General features: G+C 69.1%; 2 protein-coding genes across 9 annotated transcripts in view; both read right to left on the reverse strand.

Moving 5' to 3' along the window:
• Positions 1-461: 461 nt before the first annotated feature.
• HGFAC (HGF activator) lies at positions 462-9,285 on the reverse strand. Of its 3 annotated transcripts, none has more exons than XM_057546608.1 (14): positions 8,562-9,285; positions 7,567-7,750; positions 7,319-7,418; positions 7,012-7,091; positions 6,241-6,363; positions 6,029-6,160; positions 5,770-5,880; positions 5,513-5,687; positions 5,183-5,268; positions 4,184-4,448; positions 2,471-2,610; positions 1,951-2,091; positions 1,702-1,850; positions 462-714 (listed from the first exon to the last, which is right to left on the reverse strand). In XM_057546608.1, exons 3-14 carry the CDS (start codon positions 7,360-7,362, stop codon positions 532-534), a joined length of 1,629 nt encoding a protein of 542 aa, XP_057402591.1. In that variant the 5' UTR covers positions 7,363-7,418; positions 7,567-7,750; positions 8,562-9,285; the 3' UTR covers positions 462-531. The 3 variants fall into 3 exon arrangements, with proteins under 3 accessions (XP_057402591.1, XP_007172366.2, XP_007172367.2); XM_007172304.3 differs by lacking the exon at positions 8,562-9,285 and adding an exon at positions 8,310-8,469; XM_007172305.3 differs by lacking the exons at positions 7,012-7,091; positions 7,319-7,418; positions 8,562-9,285 and adding an exon at positions 8,310-8,468.
• Positions 9,286-9,665: 380 nt separating this feature from the next.
• Positions 9,666-16,698, reverse strand: part of RGS12 (regulator of G protein signaling 12) — a 123,074-nt gene continuing 116,041 nt past the window's right edge. For 5 of the 6 annotated variants that reach the window (XM_057546606.1, XM_057546603.1, XM_057546605.1 and 2 more), the window contains one exon: positions 10,279-10,812. In XM_057546606.1, coding sequence (XP_057402589.1) covers positions 10,586-10,812 — 227 coding nt within the window. In that variant the 3' untranslated portion in view covers positions 10,279-10,585. Of the gene's footprint in view, positions 10,813-16,698 lie in introns of all 6 variants that reach the window. The other variant, XM_057546601.1, reaches the window with a different exon arrangement.

The following is a 16,698-nucleotide window of genomic DNA, read 5'->3' on the forward strand; positions in this document are numbered from 1 at the left end:
CTCCCAGACCAGGGCTCGAACCCGTGTCCCCTGCATTGGCAGGCAGATTCTCAACCGCTGCGCCACCAGGGAAGCCCCGGGCTGCCTTCTTGAAGCAAAACGATAGCCAGGGGTTTTCCAAATAACCTGTCCTAAGTTCTAGCATGCCCTGCCGTGGGACAGCCCAGGGTGCCCGGACCCAAGCCCCACTTGCCTACGGGAGGGTCTGAGAGGGGTCTGGCTGGGGATCGCTCTTGCTCTGGCGAAGGTCTAGTCTGGATCCCCTGTCCTGACTGCCCAGGCCACGGGGCCAGACCCTCCCTGTGGGGTCACAGGCTCCCTTCTCCTCTGAGCAGCTGGGGTGCTGGCTTGGGGCCCTCAGCCCTGAAGCCACAGCATCCACAAAGCTGGGTCGGGGGGTCACGGCCTGGGGGCGGGGAAGGCTGAGCTGGCGGCAGCGGGACAGGCAGTGTGGGCCGGGGTCTTTTTGGAAACATGTTTATTGCCAGTGAGGAGGGAACGGCAGGAGGCACGATGTCCCCAGGGGTGGTCTCAGGAGGGATTCACAGGCCGCTTGGGGGGCCGAATCCGGTCGCTGATCCAGTCCACGTAACTGGCCACGCGGGTGTAGACGCCGGGCTTGTTGGGCTGCCCGCAGCCGTCACCCCAGCTGATGAGGCCGTACAGGTAGGCCACGCCGTTCTTCTCGCAGGCCAGGGGCCCGCCTGAGTCCCCCTGCGCAGAGCGGCCGGTCAGAGCCTGGGGCCCAGCTCAGGAGACCCACGGCTCAGCTCCTCGACACCCATGAAACAGTCCACCACCCCCTCACCCCAGGGTCCCTCGCCCCAACCCGGAACATGCCTCCAGAGGGGTCAGCCCTCGAGGTGGGCTTCCCGAGAGCTTGGGCACAGATGACATGGGTATTCCAAGTAAGCGAGCTGTCCCGCTTCCCCCAACCGCAGACACAGGGCGTCCTCCCAGCAGTGGGCTGCTGCGGCCCCCTCTCGTCTCCACAACCAGCGGCGTCCTCCAGCTGGGTCCCCCCTCCGCCCACCAGCACGCACCCCACGTGCGCCAGGCGGCCCCGCGCTCCAGCAGAGGATATTCCCCGCTGGAAACACCCTCTTTGCCACCTGGCAAACCCCTATTCACCCCCTGGGACAAGTGTCAGCACCCCTTCCTCCATGAAGCCACCCTTGACTTCCCCCAGGGCGCTTGCTGTACCACGTGGTCGAGTGTCGAGCCCCCACCCTTTGCCACCTGTGAGTTGTGTGACCTGGGAAGAGTGAGCAGACCTCTCTGGGCCTCAGTCTCCCCACCTATAAAAATGGGGAGTAAAGCAGCTTCTCCAGCTCAGCACTGATGTGCAGGCCTCTGAGGAGCCCTTGATAAATGGGACACTGGGATCGGCTGATTGCTTGAGCCCATTTGGGAGAACTCTGGGTGAAAAGGGGTTTGGCCTTTGACGTCACGTGGACAGCCCTGCCCTTGCCTGGACAGCTGGCACGAGCCTGGGCTTTGGGACCCGGCCCCTCCCAGGCCTCAATCCCTGCCCCCTGTGAGCAGGGACCCCACTCCTGGCCCCCGGGCCTCCAGCAATAGTGAGCGCCCATCCTGGGGGTGCCACCGACCGGGAGGTGGGCCTTCTGCCTGGGCTCCCGGCCGGCGCTGCAGGTTGGCCCCTTTTGGCTCTGAGCTCCCGGGGCGGCTGTCCTGGCTCACCTGGCAGGCGTCAGACCTGCAATCGAAGTAGCCGGCGCACAGCATGTTGGGGCTGATGTCTGCCCCGTACACCTCCGGGCTGCTGCACTTGCGGTCGGCGACCAAGGGGACCAGGGCCTCCCGCAGCAAGCTGGAGTAGCCACTCACATCTGACGGCCGACAGGGGGCACTCAGCCTGGGCGAGGCTTGCAGGGCCGGGCCGCTGCTCCCGGGGGCACGACGCTGGCCCCGTGCGCCCACCCCACTCACTCTCATCCTGGTGGCCCCAGCCCGCAATCTGGCACTTGTGCCCAGCGGGGAAGGCGCTGCCGGGCTCAGGCAGGCAGATGGGCTGGACGAACTGCGAGCGGACAGCACAGCGCTCCCGCTTCTTCTCCAGCCGGATCAGGACTGCACGGGAGAGAGGCTGGGGCTCAGCCTGCGGCGCGGGGGCCCACGATGGGCCGAAGGCGGCTGCTGAGTCGCACGGGGCCCAGCCCCGCCGGGCAGAGGGGCTGTGGCCTGGGAGGCCCAGGAGGCAACAGGAGGGCCAGCAAGGCTGGCCAGCCAGGGTTTCCTCCAGCCAGGCCAAGGCCACTCGGCCACACCAGGCGTTCTAGCTGCCCTCCCCCCGCCCTTCCCCGCTCTGCCCCTCCTCCCCCTCCCCCTCCCTCCCACCCGTCCCCTGAGTGTCTGAGGACCCTCCCCTGCCTGGCACCCACTCCCAGCCTCTCTCCCGGCTCTGGCCCTGGGTGTGCACAGAGCACACAGCACCGGTCCCGAGCCTCACCGAGGTCATGGTCACTGGGGTTGAACACTGAGTACAGGGGGTACGGGATGTACTTCTCTATGCGGAACGTCTGCGTCACGTCCGTCGTGCGGTTGAAGAAGTGTTGGCCCAGGACCACAGAGACACTTTCCCTGGGGGGGCTGTGCAGTGGGAGCTGGTGGCAGCATGACCCTCGGGCCCCTGAGGTCAGCTCGCCCCCTACCCACGGGGACAGAGCATCCGGTAGACGACCCCAGGAGGGTGACGCTGTGCAGGGCCCCCGCCCCCGCCAGGCCCTGGGAGAGACCTGAGCAGGGGCTGGGGTGTGGGCCGTAGTGCGGTAGGGAGTGGGGAGCTAGGGCCACAGCCCCCATCCCGGCAGCACCGCCTCTAAGGCAGCGGCACGAGTGGCCCTGGGGGGCCTTGTGCAGGTCCAGGTGGGGTCTGCGCTGAAACGCGCCCGCGCTGGTGCGGATCCCAGCTCTGGGCACCGGTCCTGCCCCACGCCCCTGCTACAGGAGCACGTCTCCTGTGAAGTCACCTGTGGGTCCAGGAGCCTGAGCACTCCCCTCACCCCCCCGCACCTGCACACGAATGCCCTGTCCCACCCACCTCCACCAGCCCTGCTTGGCCCGGGCCAGGGACCAGGGTGCTGGGGTCCAGCCCACAGGGGACGGGCACCTCCATCCAGCTTGGCCCTCCCCAGCCCCTCCCTGGATGTGAGCAGAGGATGCCTGCTCCCTTCCTCCAGCCTCTTAACCGCCCCCATCCCATCCATACTGGGGAGGCCTCAGGGGTCCTGTTTCACAGGTCACACAGCGGTCAGCACAGGGCAGGACTTGTGCCCACTGCCCCCCACCCCTACGCTGCAGTCCCTGGGGTGACTGGTGGGGACTCACCGTCGGACTCTCACGCTGCCAAGTCCCCAGCCCCCGCTCACGTCCCACTCCCTGGGATGCCACTGTCAGGCCCGTTCCTTCCCACTGAACCCCCCCCAGAGAGAGCCCCCCACTCCCCACGGCAGAGCCTTGTTCCCATCACAGCCGTGAGGAGCGGGGGACGGGCTGGCCTTTCTTGCTCTGAGCTCGCTGCCCCCCACCCCTGGGGTGTGGGAGTGGGCCTCGCACCCCTGATCCTTCCCCCAGCCGCCAGCCCCAGCCGGCCCTCCGCTCCGGTAGCCCGCCGACTGGGCGGGGCCTCGGGCTCCCTGCGCCGCACGGTGCCACCAGCTCGGTCTGGGCGGGGGGCGGGGCCGGAAGGGGCGGGCCCTGCGAGGCACGGGCCACACCCACCGCCCTGCCGCGCACGCGCTGGCCGCCCCGCCCCGCCCCGCCCCTCCCTGAGCGGGGAGACCTGGAGCTCCCGGGGCGAGGACCAGGGCTGGGCGGCAACACGGGCAGGGACAGGGACAGCACCCCGGGGCAGGAATGGGGCGGGTCTCGGCAGTCTCCATGCCCAGCACTGGGCTGAGCGCTGAGTCCCACCTGAGTCAGAGGGGCAACGGGGAACGGAGGGACCAAAGGACGGGGTTTACACGGGTAGGTGGCGGAACGTGGGGACACATGGGTGATGGTTAGGACAGGCGGGTGGGTGCGTAGATGGGTGGCGGGTGGAGAGTGGATGATGGGTGTATGGCCGGGTGGGTGGGCGGAGGCCTAGATAGCGGTGGGTGGAGAGGTGGATGGTTTGAGGGATGGCGCAGGGGTCATGGACACTGGGGCCAGAGCCGCTCACCTGTTGGAGAAGCAGTGGGCGGCAGACACCACCCAGCAGGTATGGACAAGGCTCCCTGCACAGAAGCTGTTCCCGATGTAGATGGCGGCCAGCCAGGGGTGGGAGCCGGGCAGCGAGGACGAGCCGCCGATGATGCGTGGCCGTAGGAAGCTCCTCTTCTTGTGCCTCTTGCCACAGGTCTGGCGTCCGGCTGGTCCAGCTGCCGCGGGCCCAGGCAGGCTCAGCAGGGCCTCGGTGGGCGGGGGCTGAATTCTGGCAAGGGATTCTGGGAACACAGATCACCGGGTCACACCCCCCGTGTCCCTTCTGCACACCCCAGGCCAGAGAGGGTCCTGGCTGTGTCCACCATCCTCAGGTCCCCCGCCGTTCACCTGCCTCCTGCCCCAGCCTAGGCAGCTCGTCTGAAAGAGGGTCCCCAGCTCTGCCCCTGTGGGCACATGACTTAATCTGAGCCTCAGTTTCCTTATCTGCAGGATGGGGAGAACCGTACCCAGTCACAAGGCTTTGTGGGAACCAGGGCGGCCTGGCACACCTGGCAGGTATTCATGTCCTTCCCAGCAGCCTGGGACCCCAGAGCCAACTCGGGATGGTCAGAGAGCCCTGGAGCACGGGGCCAGGGGGCGGGCTGGCCTCACGGAGCAGCCCACTCCCAGGGTCTGACCCCAGGGTACTCACATTATCCACGTGCACCCACACTTCTCTGTCTCTGGGGACCATCCTGGCACAGTGCAGCCTGGCTGGACCACCCAGAGGACCCAGCGACCAACTTGCCTGCTCTGACCTCTGGTGTCAACCCACTGCGTGGCCTTGGCCCAGCCCTGCTCTGGTGAGCCTCAGTTTCCCCATCTCTCCGATGGGGCCGTGGTCCTCCGGAGAGAGGAGGCCTGGCATGCGGGTGGAGTGGGTTGGGCCACGGGGGGAACCGTGGTGATCTCAGCGGGGTCGGGGCCGGCGCTGCCCCCACCCTGCTGCTTCCGACCCGCCACCAGCTGCGCGCACCGCAGGCTGCCAGGCGGCAGTACTCCCAGGAGAGCGCGCTGTCCTTCACCACGTAGCACCAGGGCCTCTCGTCTTTGTCCGGGTTCCTGGGGTGCAGGGAGAAGCAGGTGGGCAGGGCAGTCAGTCACGGCCCCTCAGTGACGGGTGGGAGGGGGGAGCTGGGGACCCCTGGCTGGGTGCGGCTCTTGGCATTCTGCCCACCCCCACCCCACAGCCTTTGGCCCCTTCTGCAGGTGGTTCCGATCCCTGGCCCTGGGCTCCTCTCGCTGCGCAGCCTCCCAAGCCGAGGGGTCAGGACCCAGGGACAGGCCCTGCCCGCCCAGTGCTGACCGGCAGTAGGCGTGGGGCCCCAGGCCGAGGAGGGCCGCGGCGCCCACAGAGTCCACGTGCAGCTCCTGGTAGAGCAGGTCGGAGTTCCAGGCCAGGCAGCTGAGGCCCGAGGCCGCCGTGCTGGCCACACCTCGGTACTCGGTGCCGCTCCCCACGAAGCAGGGCTGGGCCGGCACTGTGGGCGTGGGCGGCACGGTGCGCGGTGAGCCTGGGCCCCAGGACGCGGGGCCACACAGCTCCGAAGCCGAGCGACTCACCAATGTTGCAGAGCCGCCCGGCGTGGTCTGGAGGGCAGGCACACACAGTGGTCCCGGTGGCCACGATCAGGTGACAGGTGCCCCCGTTCAAGCAGGGGCTGCTCAGACAAACTGGGGGGAGGGCTCAGAAGCTGGGCCTCGAGGGGCAGGGGCAGGGCCTGGTTCCCACCCGGTGCCCGTCTCTGGGTGGCCCTGGACGAGCCCCTTCCCCGGGTGGGAGGCCCAGCGATACGGCCCGCCCCGCCCCCCGCCCCCGTACCTGTGTGGCGGGTGCCCTGGCACCGGACCTGGCCCCCCACACACTCGCACTGTTCCACTCGGCCCCGGTGCACGCGGGCCCAGCGATCGCCCACCTCCAGGTACTCGTAGCGGCTCTCGTCAAAGCATTTCTCTGGGGGCGGCACAGTGAGCCCCTGCTCCGCGCGCGTGCGGCAGGCGCCCCCCTGCCCTGCAGCCCCCCACCCCGCTCACCCGTGCCGCAGTCCTTGCCGGTGAAGGCCACGGGGCAGGCGCAGTGGTACGACTCGGGGTCCTGGGTGCTGGAGCACGAGCCCCCGTTGAGGCAGGGGCCAGAGGCACAGGGATCCGGGGCAGCTGGGCACACGCAGCAGGGAGGGGCGTGTCTGAGAGCCCGGCCAGGCCTCATGACCCCCTCCCCACGCCGTGACTCTCCCTGATTGACGAGGGCCCGCCACCTTAAAGATGCCCCTCCTGGGTTCCTTGGTGTGTACGTGCCCTGGGAGTGAGCGCAGGCCTTCCCCCTCCTCACCACATCCTCTGCCCAGCTCTCAGACCCCGGGCAAGTGGGCCTCTGGCTCTGTATCCAGCACCCTGAAAGCCCGACCCCCATCAGGCAGCGCAGTCCTCTTCCATGTGCCCTGGGACCCTTGTAAGCGGGGCTGCCAGCACCACACCCTGCGGACCCCTTGGGCCCTCTCCATGTCCGGGGCTGTTCCTGTGCAGCCGCAGGGCCCAGCCTGACCACCAGGGGGCGCTTTGACCCTGGCAATGGCCAAAGCAACTATGTGGCCCCCAGAGACGGCAGGACCCTGCAGGGCAGGGTGTTCCCCACTCCCACTCCTGCAGGCCCCGAGGCCTGCAGTGGGATGAACCCCGAAGCTCCCTCCTGCACACCAGGCAGGACCCCAGCCCCAGGTCAGCTCTGACGCCCTTCAAGCTCACTGCCACCCCCGGCCCAGCCCCTTCCTAGCTTGCGCTCAGGTCCAGACCCCTGGCACCCACCTGGGCCCTCCCGGGGAGTGGAAGCCTGCACACAGTAGCCCCAGGCCCTGTCCCGGTCATAGTTGTGAGTCGTGGCACACCTGGGGGTGATGCATGCGGTGACGTGGGGGTCCCAGGCCAGAGACCCGCCCACCCTAACCCCGACTCACGCAGGGACCCACGCTGACCACTCTGGGGCTCTCTCCCATTCACTCCCTCATTCATTCATTCACTACATCTGCTGTGTGCCAGGCTCGGTGTGGGGTCCGGAGGGCAGGCAGCAGCAGCGTCTCCAGGGTGGACACGGGGCGTGGGGACTGGGACCCACCACTTCCTGTGGGCGCTGCCCTCTGTAGTGCAGGAGTGGACCATGCGGCCGCCATAGCGGAAGGGGAACCTGCAGGCCTGCCCGGCCTCGGTGAGCACCGCTAGAGGAGACACAGGGGTCAAGGGCTCCCGCGCTGGTCACCTCCCAACCCCCATCACATACCCCACTCCCTAGGTGCTGCTGTGTTCCTCCAGACCCCCCATCTAGGTGTAGCCTGCCACCTCCTCCAGGAAGCCTTCCTGACCCACCTGTGTCCCCAGGGCTGCTATTGGAGGGGGCTGCCCTGGGCAGGTGGATAAGCCCCCCACCATGGGGTCCCTCTGCCTTGGGCGCTGTCGCTGTGGCTGGGGTCCTGGGGGTCACCGAGGTTACGGGGATCGCGGGAGTCCCAGGGGTCACTGTGGCGTTATATTCTGGGGGTTCCGTTTGGTTCTAGGAAGAGCCGAGAGGCCTGTGATGGGGTCGGTGTGGGATGGACCCCCCTCACACTCAGGCCCTGACTCAGTTTCCATATTGGGGCCCTGAGGTCTTGGAGTAGGGACCAGGGGACACTGGCTGTCCTAAGGCCTCAGCTGGACTCTGTCCCCTCCCCTCCCACCGAGTCCAAGGAGTCAGGCTGAGCTGGCTCAGGGTCTGCCAGGCTGGCACCACTGCCCTCCAGGCTCGAACCCCGGGGGTCTGTTCTGGGGGATGGACGAGAGCAGCTGCGAGGCCTTCAGAGGCACCCCCCCCGCCCCCCCCCCAAACACGTGGACCCAGCAGAGGCCCAGAGAGGCGAACAGTCTCCATGGCCCTGGGTGGGGGTCAGCAAGTTGGATCCCCCGGCCCCCTGTCCCCCAGGCCAGCCCAGCACGCCCACCTCCCCCCCGGAAGGCTGGCTGTCGCCACACTGGGCCCTTCACCCACCCCACACCCTGCCCTGGCCTCAGCCCCAGGACCCAGAGTGGGCACGGAGAGCCCATGATCACAGTGCGGTGGGGTCAGTGCTCACCCTGCCAGCCTGGGGCTGAGCCCCTCGAGGCACCAGCAGCAGCAGCAGGAGCAGGGACAGCCCAAGTGGTGGGCAGGGGCTGGGGACCCCGGCCCAGCGCCCCATGGCTCCTCCTGGGCTGGCGTGAGGAGCGGCAGGAGGCGGGAGCGGAGTGGCCAGGGCAGGTGGGGGTCAAGGCCGCCTGGAAATGATTAACCCCGGCTGCCTCCTGTGCCAGGCCTACACGTCCCCCATGTCTGCTGCCCAGCTCACCCTGCCTGAGCCAGCCGTCCCCTCTGGCCTCAGCTGTGCTGGTCCTGGACCTGACAATGTCCTCGAGTCTCAGCTGTGACGCCTCCTCCAGGAAGTCTTCCAGGATGACACGGCAGGAAGGGGCCTGGACCCCCACAGCCCCAGCTTCCGGTCCCTACGTGGCCACAGGGCTGGCCACTGTCTATTTGTGAGCTATACTAACCAGAGCACCTACAGATGCTGAGCCCTTTTGAGGGCCCAGGCCTGGAGCATGGGGTGTGGCCCCCTGGCCTGCAAGAGGCCAGGCACAGAGAGGAGGGCGTGTGCACCATTGCACACAGTGCCCCCCAGGACAGGGATCTCTGCCGCCCTTTTCTGCAGCACTTCTGCCTGTGCCTCCCAGGACGAGCCTGGGGTGGGGCCCCCGGGGGGAGGGGGAGTGGAGTGGAGGAGGTGGGCAATACCAGAGCCCTGCCTGCTGTCCTAGCTCCCCTCCGCCACTGCTCCTGGACCCGCTGGGGCACCCCGCTCAGGAAGCCCTCTCACCCCTGGGCTTCCCCACCGTAGCCAGGACCACCCGTGCCATCCCACCTCTGTCCTGGGCTGCCCTCCTCCCCATCCCAAGCCCTGGCCAGGCACCAGGGCCACAGAGACCTGGCTTGGGGTCCTGCCCAGGTCTGTGAACGGACACTGGGGTGTCGCCCCCCGGATGCGGCCACAGTTGTCGCCCCAGCTGGCCCCGTGGTTCGTGACTGCGGCTGCAGGCAGAGCTGCCACGGGAAACTCTTCTGCAATTTGAGGGGCCGCGGAGGCGGCGGGGGGTGGGGTGGGTGGCCCAGTCCCCATGAGTCAGCTCAGCTGCCTGCACGGGGCGGAGAGAAGGGCTGGCCTGGGGATGGGCCTGGCACTGCAGCTGTCTCACTGTGTACCCCCAAATCGCACTCTCTCTGGGCCCCCGGTTTCCCCTGTGCAGACGGAGGGAGAGCAGAAACTGAGTGGGCACCCAGCTTGGCACGCGGTGGGTGCCGGCCCCTCTCTTCCACGCGGGCACCCCCAGCTCAGAGCACAGCCCCCCAGGAGCGTGCAGAGCAGCCCCAGCGGCCCAGGGCGCCCTCAGGTCTAGGGCGCTTCTGACAAGCCTGACATGCATCTCGGAGGAGGGAGGGGTGCCGGGGCCCCTCAGCACTCAGCTGCTCAGCGCCGGGGTTCCGCCGAGGCACCTGGGCCGATGGCGCTGTCTCTATCTGCCCGGCGCACTGGCCTGGCCTGCCACCCCGTCCCCTCCCGGCCCGCTCAAGCCTCAGGACCTCTGCACAGGCTGACGCTCTTTCCCAGGCCTCCTGGGCAGGGCAGTCAGGCTTCCCCCGAGACGGTCCCTCCACAGAGAGGCCCTGCCAGACCACCTCTCTAAATGAGGCCAAGGGCAGGCGGTTGGGTCAGAGTGGCCTGAAGGGTCCCCAGGCCAAGCTCTGCCCCCACCGGCGGCCACCCCAAGAGGAGCCCCTGCACTGAGCTGCAGGAGGCGCTGTGACGTGGACAAGACCAGGGCCCTGGACGGGGCAGGACCACGTCCCACTGCCCACAGGCTAGGCCTCACGCCCCGCTAGGCCAGCCTTACTTCCCTGCCCACCTCTGACCTCACCCCCGAGAGCCGGTTCTCCCCAGCCCCCTGCCGATACACGCACAGGGCCACGGGAACAACGGCTCCCTGAGGGCAGGGTCCGGGCCCCAGGACCAGGCACGAGGCCGACGACCTGGTCCTCAAAGACGCTTTATTGCGGGAAGGCTGGACGCCGAGCGGGAGCTGGGGCGGGGGCCGGGGAGCCCTGAGCCAACGCTGGCGAGTGTCCGGGGCCAGGACCCTCCCCGCCCTCTGCTGGTTCGGCCCCCAGGAGTGGCTGAGGAGGCCCGTCCGAGGCCCTCGAGATAGGCTTGGGCTGCCCCTTCGGGATCTTTGCTCTCCACGTGTGTGTCCAGGCAGGCGGCTCGGACGCTGGGTCGGGAGGGAGGGACGGCGGGCAGGGTCGGGTCCGCGGGCGGCAGCCTCAGACGAAGGTGGCGTGGTGTGGGCCGGCCTTGGGCTTGGCGGGTCCCCCCAGGACGGGGCTCAGGCCGGGGCGGTCTGATGTCGGGGTCCCGCTGGCCCGTGACCTCCGGGGGCCCGTCCACACCCCCGGGACGCTGCTGCCCGGCCCAGGTGCTGAGCCAGCCACACGGTCCACGTCGACGATCGTGCTGACTGGGAGGCCTCGACTGCCTCGGGCCCCACCTCCTGCCGCGGGGAGAAGAGAGAGGCTGTCACCTGTCTGCCCACCCTGGGCTGGAGACCCCACCCCACCCTCCTGGCACAGACGGTGGCAAGGGGCGCCTGAGACCCGCACGTGCATCCCAGGGGCAGGCGACCTCCGACCTGGGGCCCCCGGGCCTGGCGCAGGGAGCCCTCTGCAGCAGGGAGGGTCCCAGGCCGAGGGAGCTGCAGGCTGCAGGGGAGCAAGCTGGGGGAGGGGGTCTGGGGGCGCAAGGCCCAGGTTCCATGTGGTGGGACCGGCGCGGCCCCTCACCTGTCACGGGACACCTGCACCCTGCCCTCGCCCGGCGCAGCCAGGACAGTGGCGACGGCCCACCCACTAGGGTGCTGTCCGCCCAGCTGGGGCCCCCTCTGGGGAGGAGCTCACAGGCCGGGCGGCACCCGAGCCCCTGCAGCTCCCCACCGACGCCCGGCCTCGCCCCGCCACCTCCTCCTCACTCTCTCTGGGTGCATCAGGGGCACCCGCCCCCAGACGACACCGCGCTGCCCCTCGCCGGGGGGGGGGGGGGAGGGGGGGCGTGGGTTTGCGTCGCGGGAAGGAGCACGTGGTGCCCCTCGGTGGGCGCTGAGATGGCGGAGGAGCTGGGGCGGGGGGTCCCAGGGCCCCTCAGCGGGATGCAGTCGCCCCTGGGGTGGGGGGTGGCCGAGGAGGGCCACGTGGGCGACGGTCTCGTGAGAAACCTCCCAGCCACCTCCGCTGCGCCTCTCAGACACCCCCATGGCCCGTCCCGCAGCTCAGGTTCAGGGCCGGGCCCCTCCACGCCTCCTCAGGGGGCTGTCTGCAGCCGAGGGGCCATCAGGGAGGGGCTCCAGGGGGAGGCATGCTGCTGGGCCGAGGGAGGACCAAGCACTGGGTGTGGATTGCTCCAGATGGGGCTGGACCCTCAGAGCACTCTGGGTCTCCATCCACAGAACTCGCTGCCCGGCATCTCTGAAGGCTGCGGCTCCCAGTGGGGCAGGGGCCTGAGCCCCGCCACCGATGCCCCCCAGGGCCCTCGCGACCTGGCCATGCGGTTGTCCACCTGCCGGTTGACCCGGGCCTACCTCTTCAGCCTCACAAACTCTGAGTCCTTCATGCTCTCCTACCCCATCAGCAACACCCCAGGCCGAGTGCCCCTTGCTCCACCCTACCCTACCGCCTGCCCCGTTCCAGGCTGCTCAGTGGTCAGCCAGGCCTCTGCCTTCAAGTCCCCACCTAGACCCCAGGAGTTCCAGGCTGCCTGAAACGGCCTTGGAAGCTTTTAGATCCCGGGCTGGGCAGCCACACCTCCCTGCCAACCACCCCAGCAGGCTGTCACTGTGCTGTCACCATGGCTGGTCCCCGGGGGGGCCCCTGGGGGACAGAGGTGCAGTCCCCAGGAACCAGGTCGGTGGGGGCAGGGCACAGGGCGCTCGGCAGGCACCCTCAGCCTCGGCTCCCTCCACCGAGCCCCGCCAGGGCTCGCCCCGGGGCCAGGGGCCAGGCAGAGCCCCAGGCCCTGGTGTGGCCAGGTGTAGGGGGGAGGCTGGCGTGTCTGGGAGCCTGGGAGCCAGGGACCCTCAGGTGCCTGGGGTGCAGGGGGAGCCCCAGCCCCGGGCTCCCAGTGGGCAGGCTGGAGGAGGAGTCCAGGCGCAGGGACACAGGGTCCTGCTCCGCTGACCGCCCCTCCCGGGCCTGGCTGGTGGGGGTAAAGACTCTGCTCCCCGCGTGGGTCCGAGGCCTACGTGCGGGAGTGGGGATGGCCGTGGGGGTCAGAAGCCTTGCTTCCCCTTGCAGGAGCTGCTCTGTGGCCCCCAGAACCCCGGGGCAGGTCCGAGCCTGCGAGAGGGGCTTGCATCCCCTCTGATCTAACGGAGGCGGCAGCAGGAGCCTTTCCCGGGCCTCCACGGGCATGGGCCTGACTCAGGGCCTCACAGGGGCTGCTCGGCCGTGGCGCCCTGTTTGGATGCAGCAGCGGGAAGCGCTGGCGGGAAAAGGTGTCTCTGGGGATCCAAGGGCCCACGTGTAGCAGCCGTGACTAGGAGCTGCTCCAGACAGCCCGTCTGTTAGTCATTTAACAAACCTTCAGCTTGGGCCTGCTGGACCCACCCCTCCCCTGCTTTGTCAGCGGCTTCCCAGGGCCAGCAGATGATGGGGTGGGGCTGGTCTGCGCTTGGACTGGGGGCCGTGGAGAGAGGCAGGGCTTTGCTCCTCAAACAAATGTCCCCATCTGGGGCATTTGTCTGGAGCATTGAGGCCCGTGACCCCATGCAGGTTGAGGGGCACGGCCCTTTCCTGTCCAGCCCCATTTGGACCCCCCAGGAGGACAGAGGCCGGCAAGGGGGAGGGGCCTCAGCCATGGGCCTCTCTGACGCCTGGGCAGCTCGGGTGCGCTCAGGATGGGGAGGGACGCCTGCCTCTGTGGACGGGAAGCTCGTCCACGGGCCAGGGACAGGCGTGTCACAGGGAGGGTGGCTGCGGTCCAGGCCCTTCCTGCCTGCCCGCCCGGACTTGCTCTCCTGAGGAAGTGGCAGCCCCAGGCCTGTGACTCACTGTCAGGGGCCCAGCCCCGTGCGGCAGGCGGACGTCACGGCCTCCGTGCCAGGGCCTGCCCGGGGCGGCTGCCCTCCCAGCTTCCCGAAGTTCCCCTTGGCTCTCCTGGTGGGGGCAGCAGCACGGGGGACCCTCCAGGGCTCGGGGGCCGCCGCTCCCGAAGGGAGCCGGGTCTGCCCTGTTCATGAGGTTCGCTCCCGGCGCCAGCTCACCCGGGCCTCTGTCCCACGTCCCTCGGACACGCGCATGCGGGGCCGGAGCCAGAACCGCATCCCCCGCCCTCAGGCTGCCCTGCTGACCCCTCGTCTCCCCAGGGACCACGGGCCCTGCCCCCCCGCTGATTCCAACTCTGCACAGTCAGGCCCTCCCTCAGGGCGCCCTGCTGGAGCCTCGTGGCAATTGGGACCCCAAGAGCCCCTCCCGAGAGCCCACCTATCAGCCCCTCGCCGGCGGCCAGGTCTGCTCTGGCCCTCAAGGCTCCACATCGGGAGAAGGTGCAGGCCGAGTCAGGACCGTCCTCCTGGGGCCGGCGGGTGCAGGGCTGCATGGGTGGAGCCAGGGCGGTGGGTGCAGCCTGACCCCTTGGCCATCTCCAGCTCTCCCTGGGTGCTGAATCAAAGCTCCTCATTCAGCAGACCTGTACTAAGCACCTACTGGGTGCCAGGACTCCCGCTCATGGCAGCACAGGGTAAGGGGGGGACAGTGACCGGGCAGTCACGGGGCCATACCGAGTGCAGGCGTGCAGACGGGCAGAGCCTGGGGAGGGGACGCGGGCGGCGGCTGCAGCAGTGCCGGCCCTAGGTCGGGGTGCGGGAGGTCACGCTGCCAGCCACTGGCGGCCCGTGGCTTCCACTCTGAGAGACCCAGGGGCCGGGTGGAGCAGACCCGCCGCAGGGCACACGGGGGAGACGCACGGAGAAGGGGACACGAGGAGGATGGACACGCGAGGGGAGACCCAGGGCCGTCGGCCTGAGCAGCCAGGAGGATGGAGCTATCACAACCCGTGCTGGGGTCTGGGGAGGGGTGCTGCCCCAGCTGGGTCAGCCCTGGGAAGCCCATGGAGGCCTGTGGAGTGGGCCGGGTGTGGGCAGAAGCCCCCAGACATCTAGCAGAAGGACTCAGGTCCATTCTAAACAGGGCAAGGCCGGAGCGCCAGAACATGCTCTGCTGGAAGCGGGGCTCTGGAGAGAGCCCTGGCAGAGGGCTGCCTTCGCCAGGACCCCCTGGCACCAACATGACCCCGAGAAGGCCAGGCAGCCTCCCACGTGCACATCACGGTTTGTGCTGGGGAGGCTGGGCTGTCCGCCCAGAAGGCAGCTGTGCGCGGTGGAGGTGAGCCCGGCCGCCCAGACAGAAGGGCCAGGGCTCTGCTGGAGAGAGGGGACATCTGAAGGGACAAGTGCAAACTTGGCAGTGGCGGGGCGGCGGTGCAGGCACAAGAGGCTGGGGCCCGGGCTGGGGAGATCTGCACGGCTCTCCCAGGAGGCCCTGACGCCCCAGGGGACGGGCAGCTGGACCCCCCTGTGGCTGCTGTCCCGTGCACAGCTGGGCTTCCGCTGCTGTCCCCAGCCCAGGGCTTCTGCCTCACCTGGGGCTGACCAGGTGTGACACGCCGAGACTGGCTGGGGGTCCAGGCCGGGGGCGGGGGAGTGGCTGACCACTGAGCAGCCAGGTGCAGAGGGGCTCCTGGGACTCAACGGCCAAACCAAGGGCACGTGGTCTGGCTGCCTTCACTGCCAAGGTGAACGGTGTGGCCCTTACGTGGGCTTGTGGCCCCTGGTTAACGCTCCAGCCCCATTCCCATGGAAACCAAGTTACTAGGCTACAGCGACCCCTGGCAAGCGGGAGCGCTCCACACACCTGCTAGGAAGTGAGCTGAGGGCTGCTGACCCCACTCTGGTAACGGGACGTGCCTCTGGGGACCCTGCACACTGTGGCACGAGGCCCCCAAGTCGGGCGACCTCTGCCCGTCCAGTGAGCAGCAGCTCTGCACCGAGGCCCCGGGACCCCGGGCCAGGCCTGGTGGCCAGGACTCCTAGGGAGGGGCGGGTGGCCCTGCTGGCAGCCGCGTTCCTGCAGGAGGGGGACGGGAGAGGCCCGGCCAGGACCCTGACCCAGGCGGCCAGGCGGCAGTGAGAGGGAAAGCCTGCCCGGTGCCTGGCTGAGGCTGCGGTCGGGGTGGTGCTCACCCACTGGACAGAGGGAGGGGCGGTTACGGAGACACTTCTCTGAGCCCAGGGCCCGGGAAGGGCACCAGACACCTCCTGGGACAGCAGGTCCCACAAGGTCAAGCCCTGCACCTGGGGTTCCCGCGTCCAGCTGAGTGCTCAGCCCGGGGCCAAGGCGAGGACCCGCCCAGCCCAAGGACACCTGAGGGCCGGGGGAGGGGGACTGCTGGGCCGGGGCCGCCCGGCCGCCCGCCGGTCAGCCCTGAAGATACCTCCTCTCTCTCCCTGGGACGAAGGTGTCCTTTGGGGCGACTCCCACGCCCTCTCCACGTCTGCCTACATGGACAGGGGGTCTTGGCCTGCTGGGTGAGCGAGCCCTGAGGCTGGCCCCGCCCTCTGCAGGGCCGTGGACGCCGACCTCGGAACCTGACGCTCGTGCTGCTGGGACCGGGGACTCACACCGCCACCCAGCCGGTCCTCCCCGGGACGGAAAATGCCCACCAACGCCCACCAATGCCCAGAGTTTTGCTGGAAACCGAACAGGTAACAGTGGGGAAGGTGGCTGGGATTAGGACCAAATCCACGGCAGGCTACGCTGGAAGGCTGCGTCCCGCAGTGAAGGCTCCGTGCCTGGGCCACGCGGCCGTTCAAAGACCTCCATCCCTCGGCCGCCTCGGGCACTCCCAGGCCTCTCCGTACGAGGGTGCTGGGGACCAAGGGCCGGGGTGCAGGCGCAGCACGGCTCTGAGGGGACCCTCCACACATGGGGACGTGTTGCGGGCAGCCCCCCGACCTGCCCCGGGCTGCACGGCCCAGGGTGCGGCGGCATCAGCACGCGGTGTCTCTCGCCCTGCACGGAGGGGCCACGGTGGCCACCACCTAGGAGACAGCTCACAGCAGCTAGAATCAGCAGGAGGTCTGGATGAACCCTGCCCTCTGGACCCCGAGGATACAGTTCAGCGCCGGGTCCAGACGCGCGCCGGCCCAAGGGTGTCTGCGGCGCCCTTCGCTGGCTGGGGAACCTCGGGTGCGGTTCCGCGTCACAAAGGTGGACGCAAGGTACACAGGAAGAGCAGAGGATCCGTCCGGCGAGCCCAACGTGGAGGCCGTCCCACCGAGGGCCTCGCAGGGCGAGCGGGCACCGCACAGGAGGAGGAGCGGAGGCCCTTC

Source organism: Balaenoptera acutorostrata, chromosome 5 (genome assembly GCF_949987535.1).
Source record: "Balaenoptera acutorostrata chromosome 5, mBalAcu1.1, whole genome shotgun sequence".
Classification (NCBI taxonomy): domain Eukaryota; kingdom Metazoa; phylum Chordata; class Mammalia; order Artiodactyla; family Balaenopteridae; genus Balaenoptera; species Balaenoptera acutorostrata.

Excerpts from the sequence above, each read along its gene's own strand:
- HGFAC (XM_007172304.3), bottom strand. The coding sequence starts at position 8,414 with ATGGGGCGCTGGGCCGGGGTCCCCAGCCCCTGCCCACCACTTGGGCTG. Across the intron at positions 7,751-8,309 it reads CTCAGCCCCAGGCTGGCAGG|AACCAAACGGAACCCCCAGA; the intron begins GTGAGCACTGAC and ends GGCTCTTCCTAG. Across the intron at positions 715-1,701 it reads GCAGGTCTGACGCCTGCCAG|GGGGACTCAGGCGGGCCCCT; the intron begins GTGAGCCAGGAC and ends CGCTCTGCGCAG.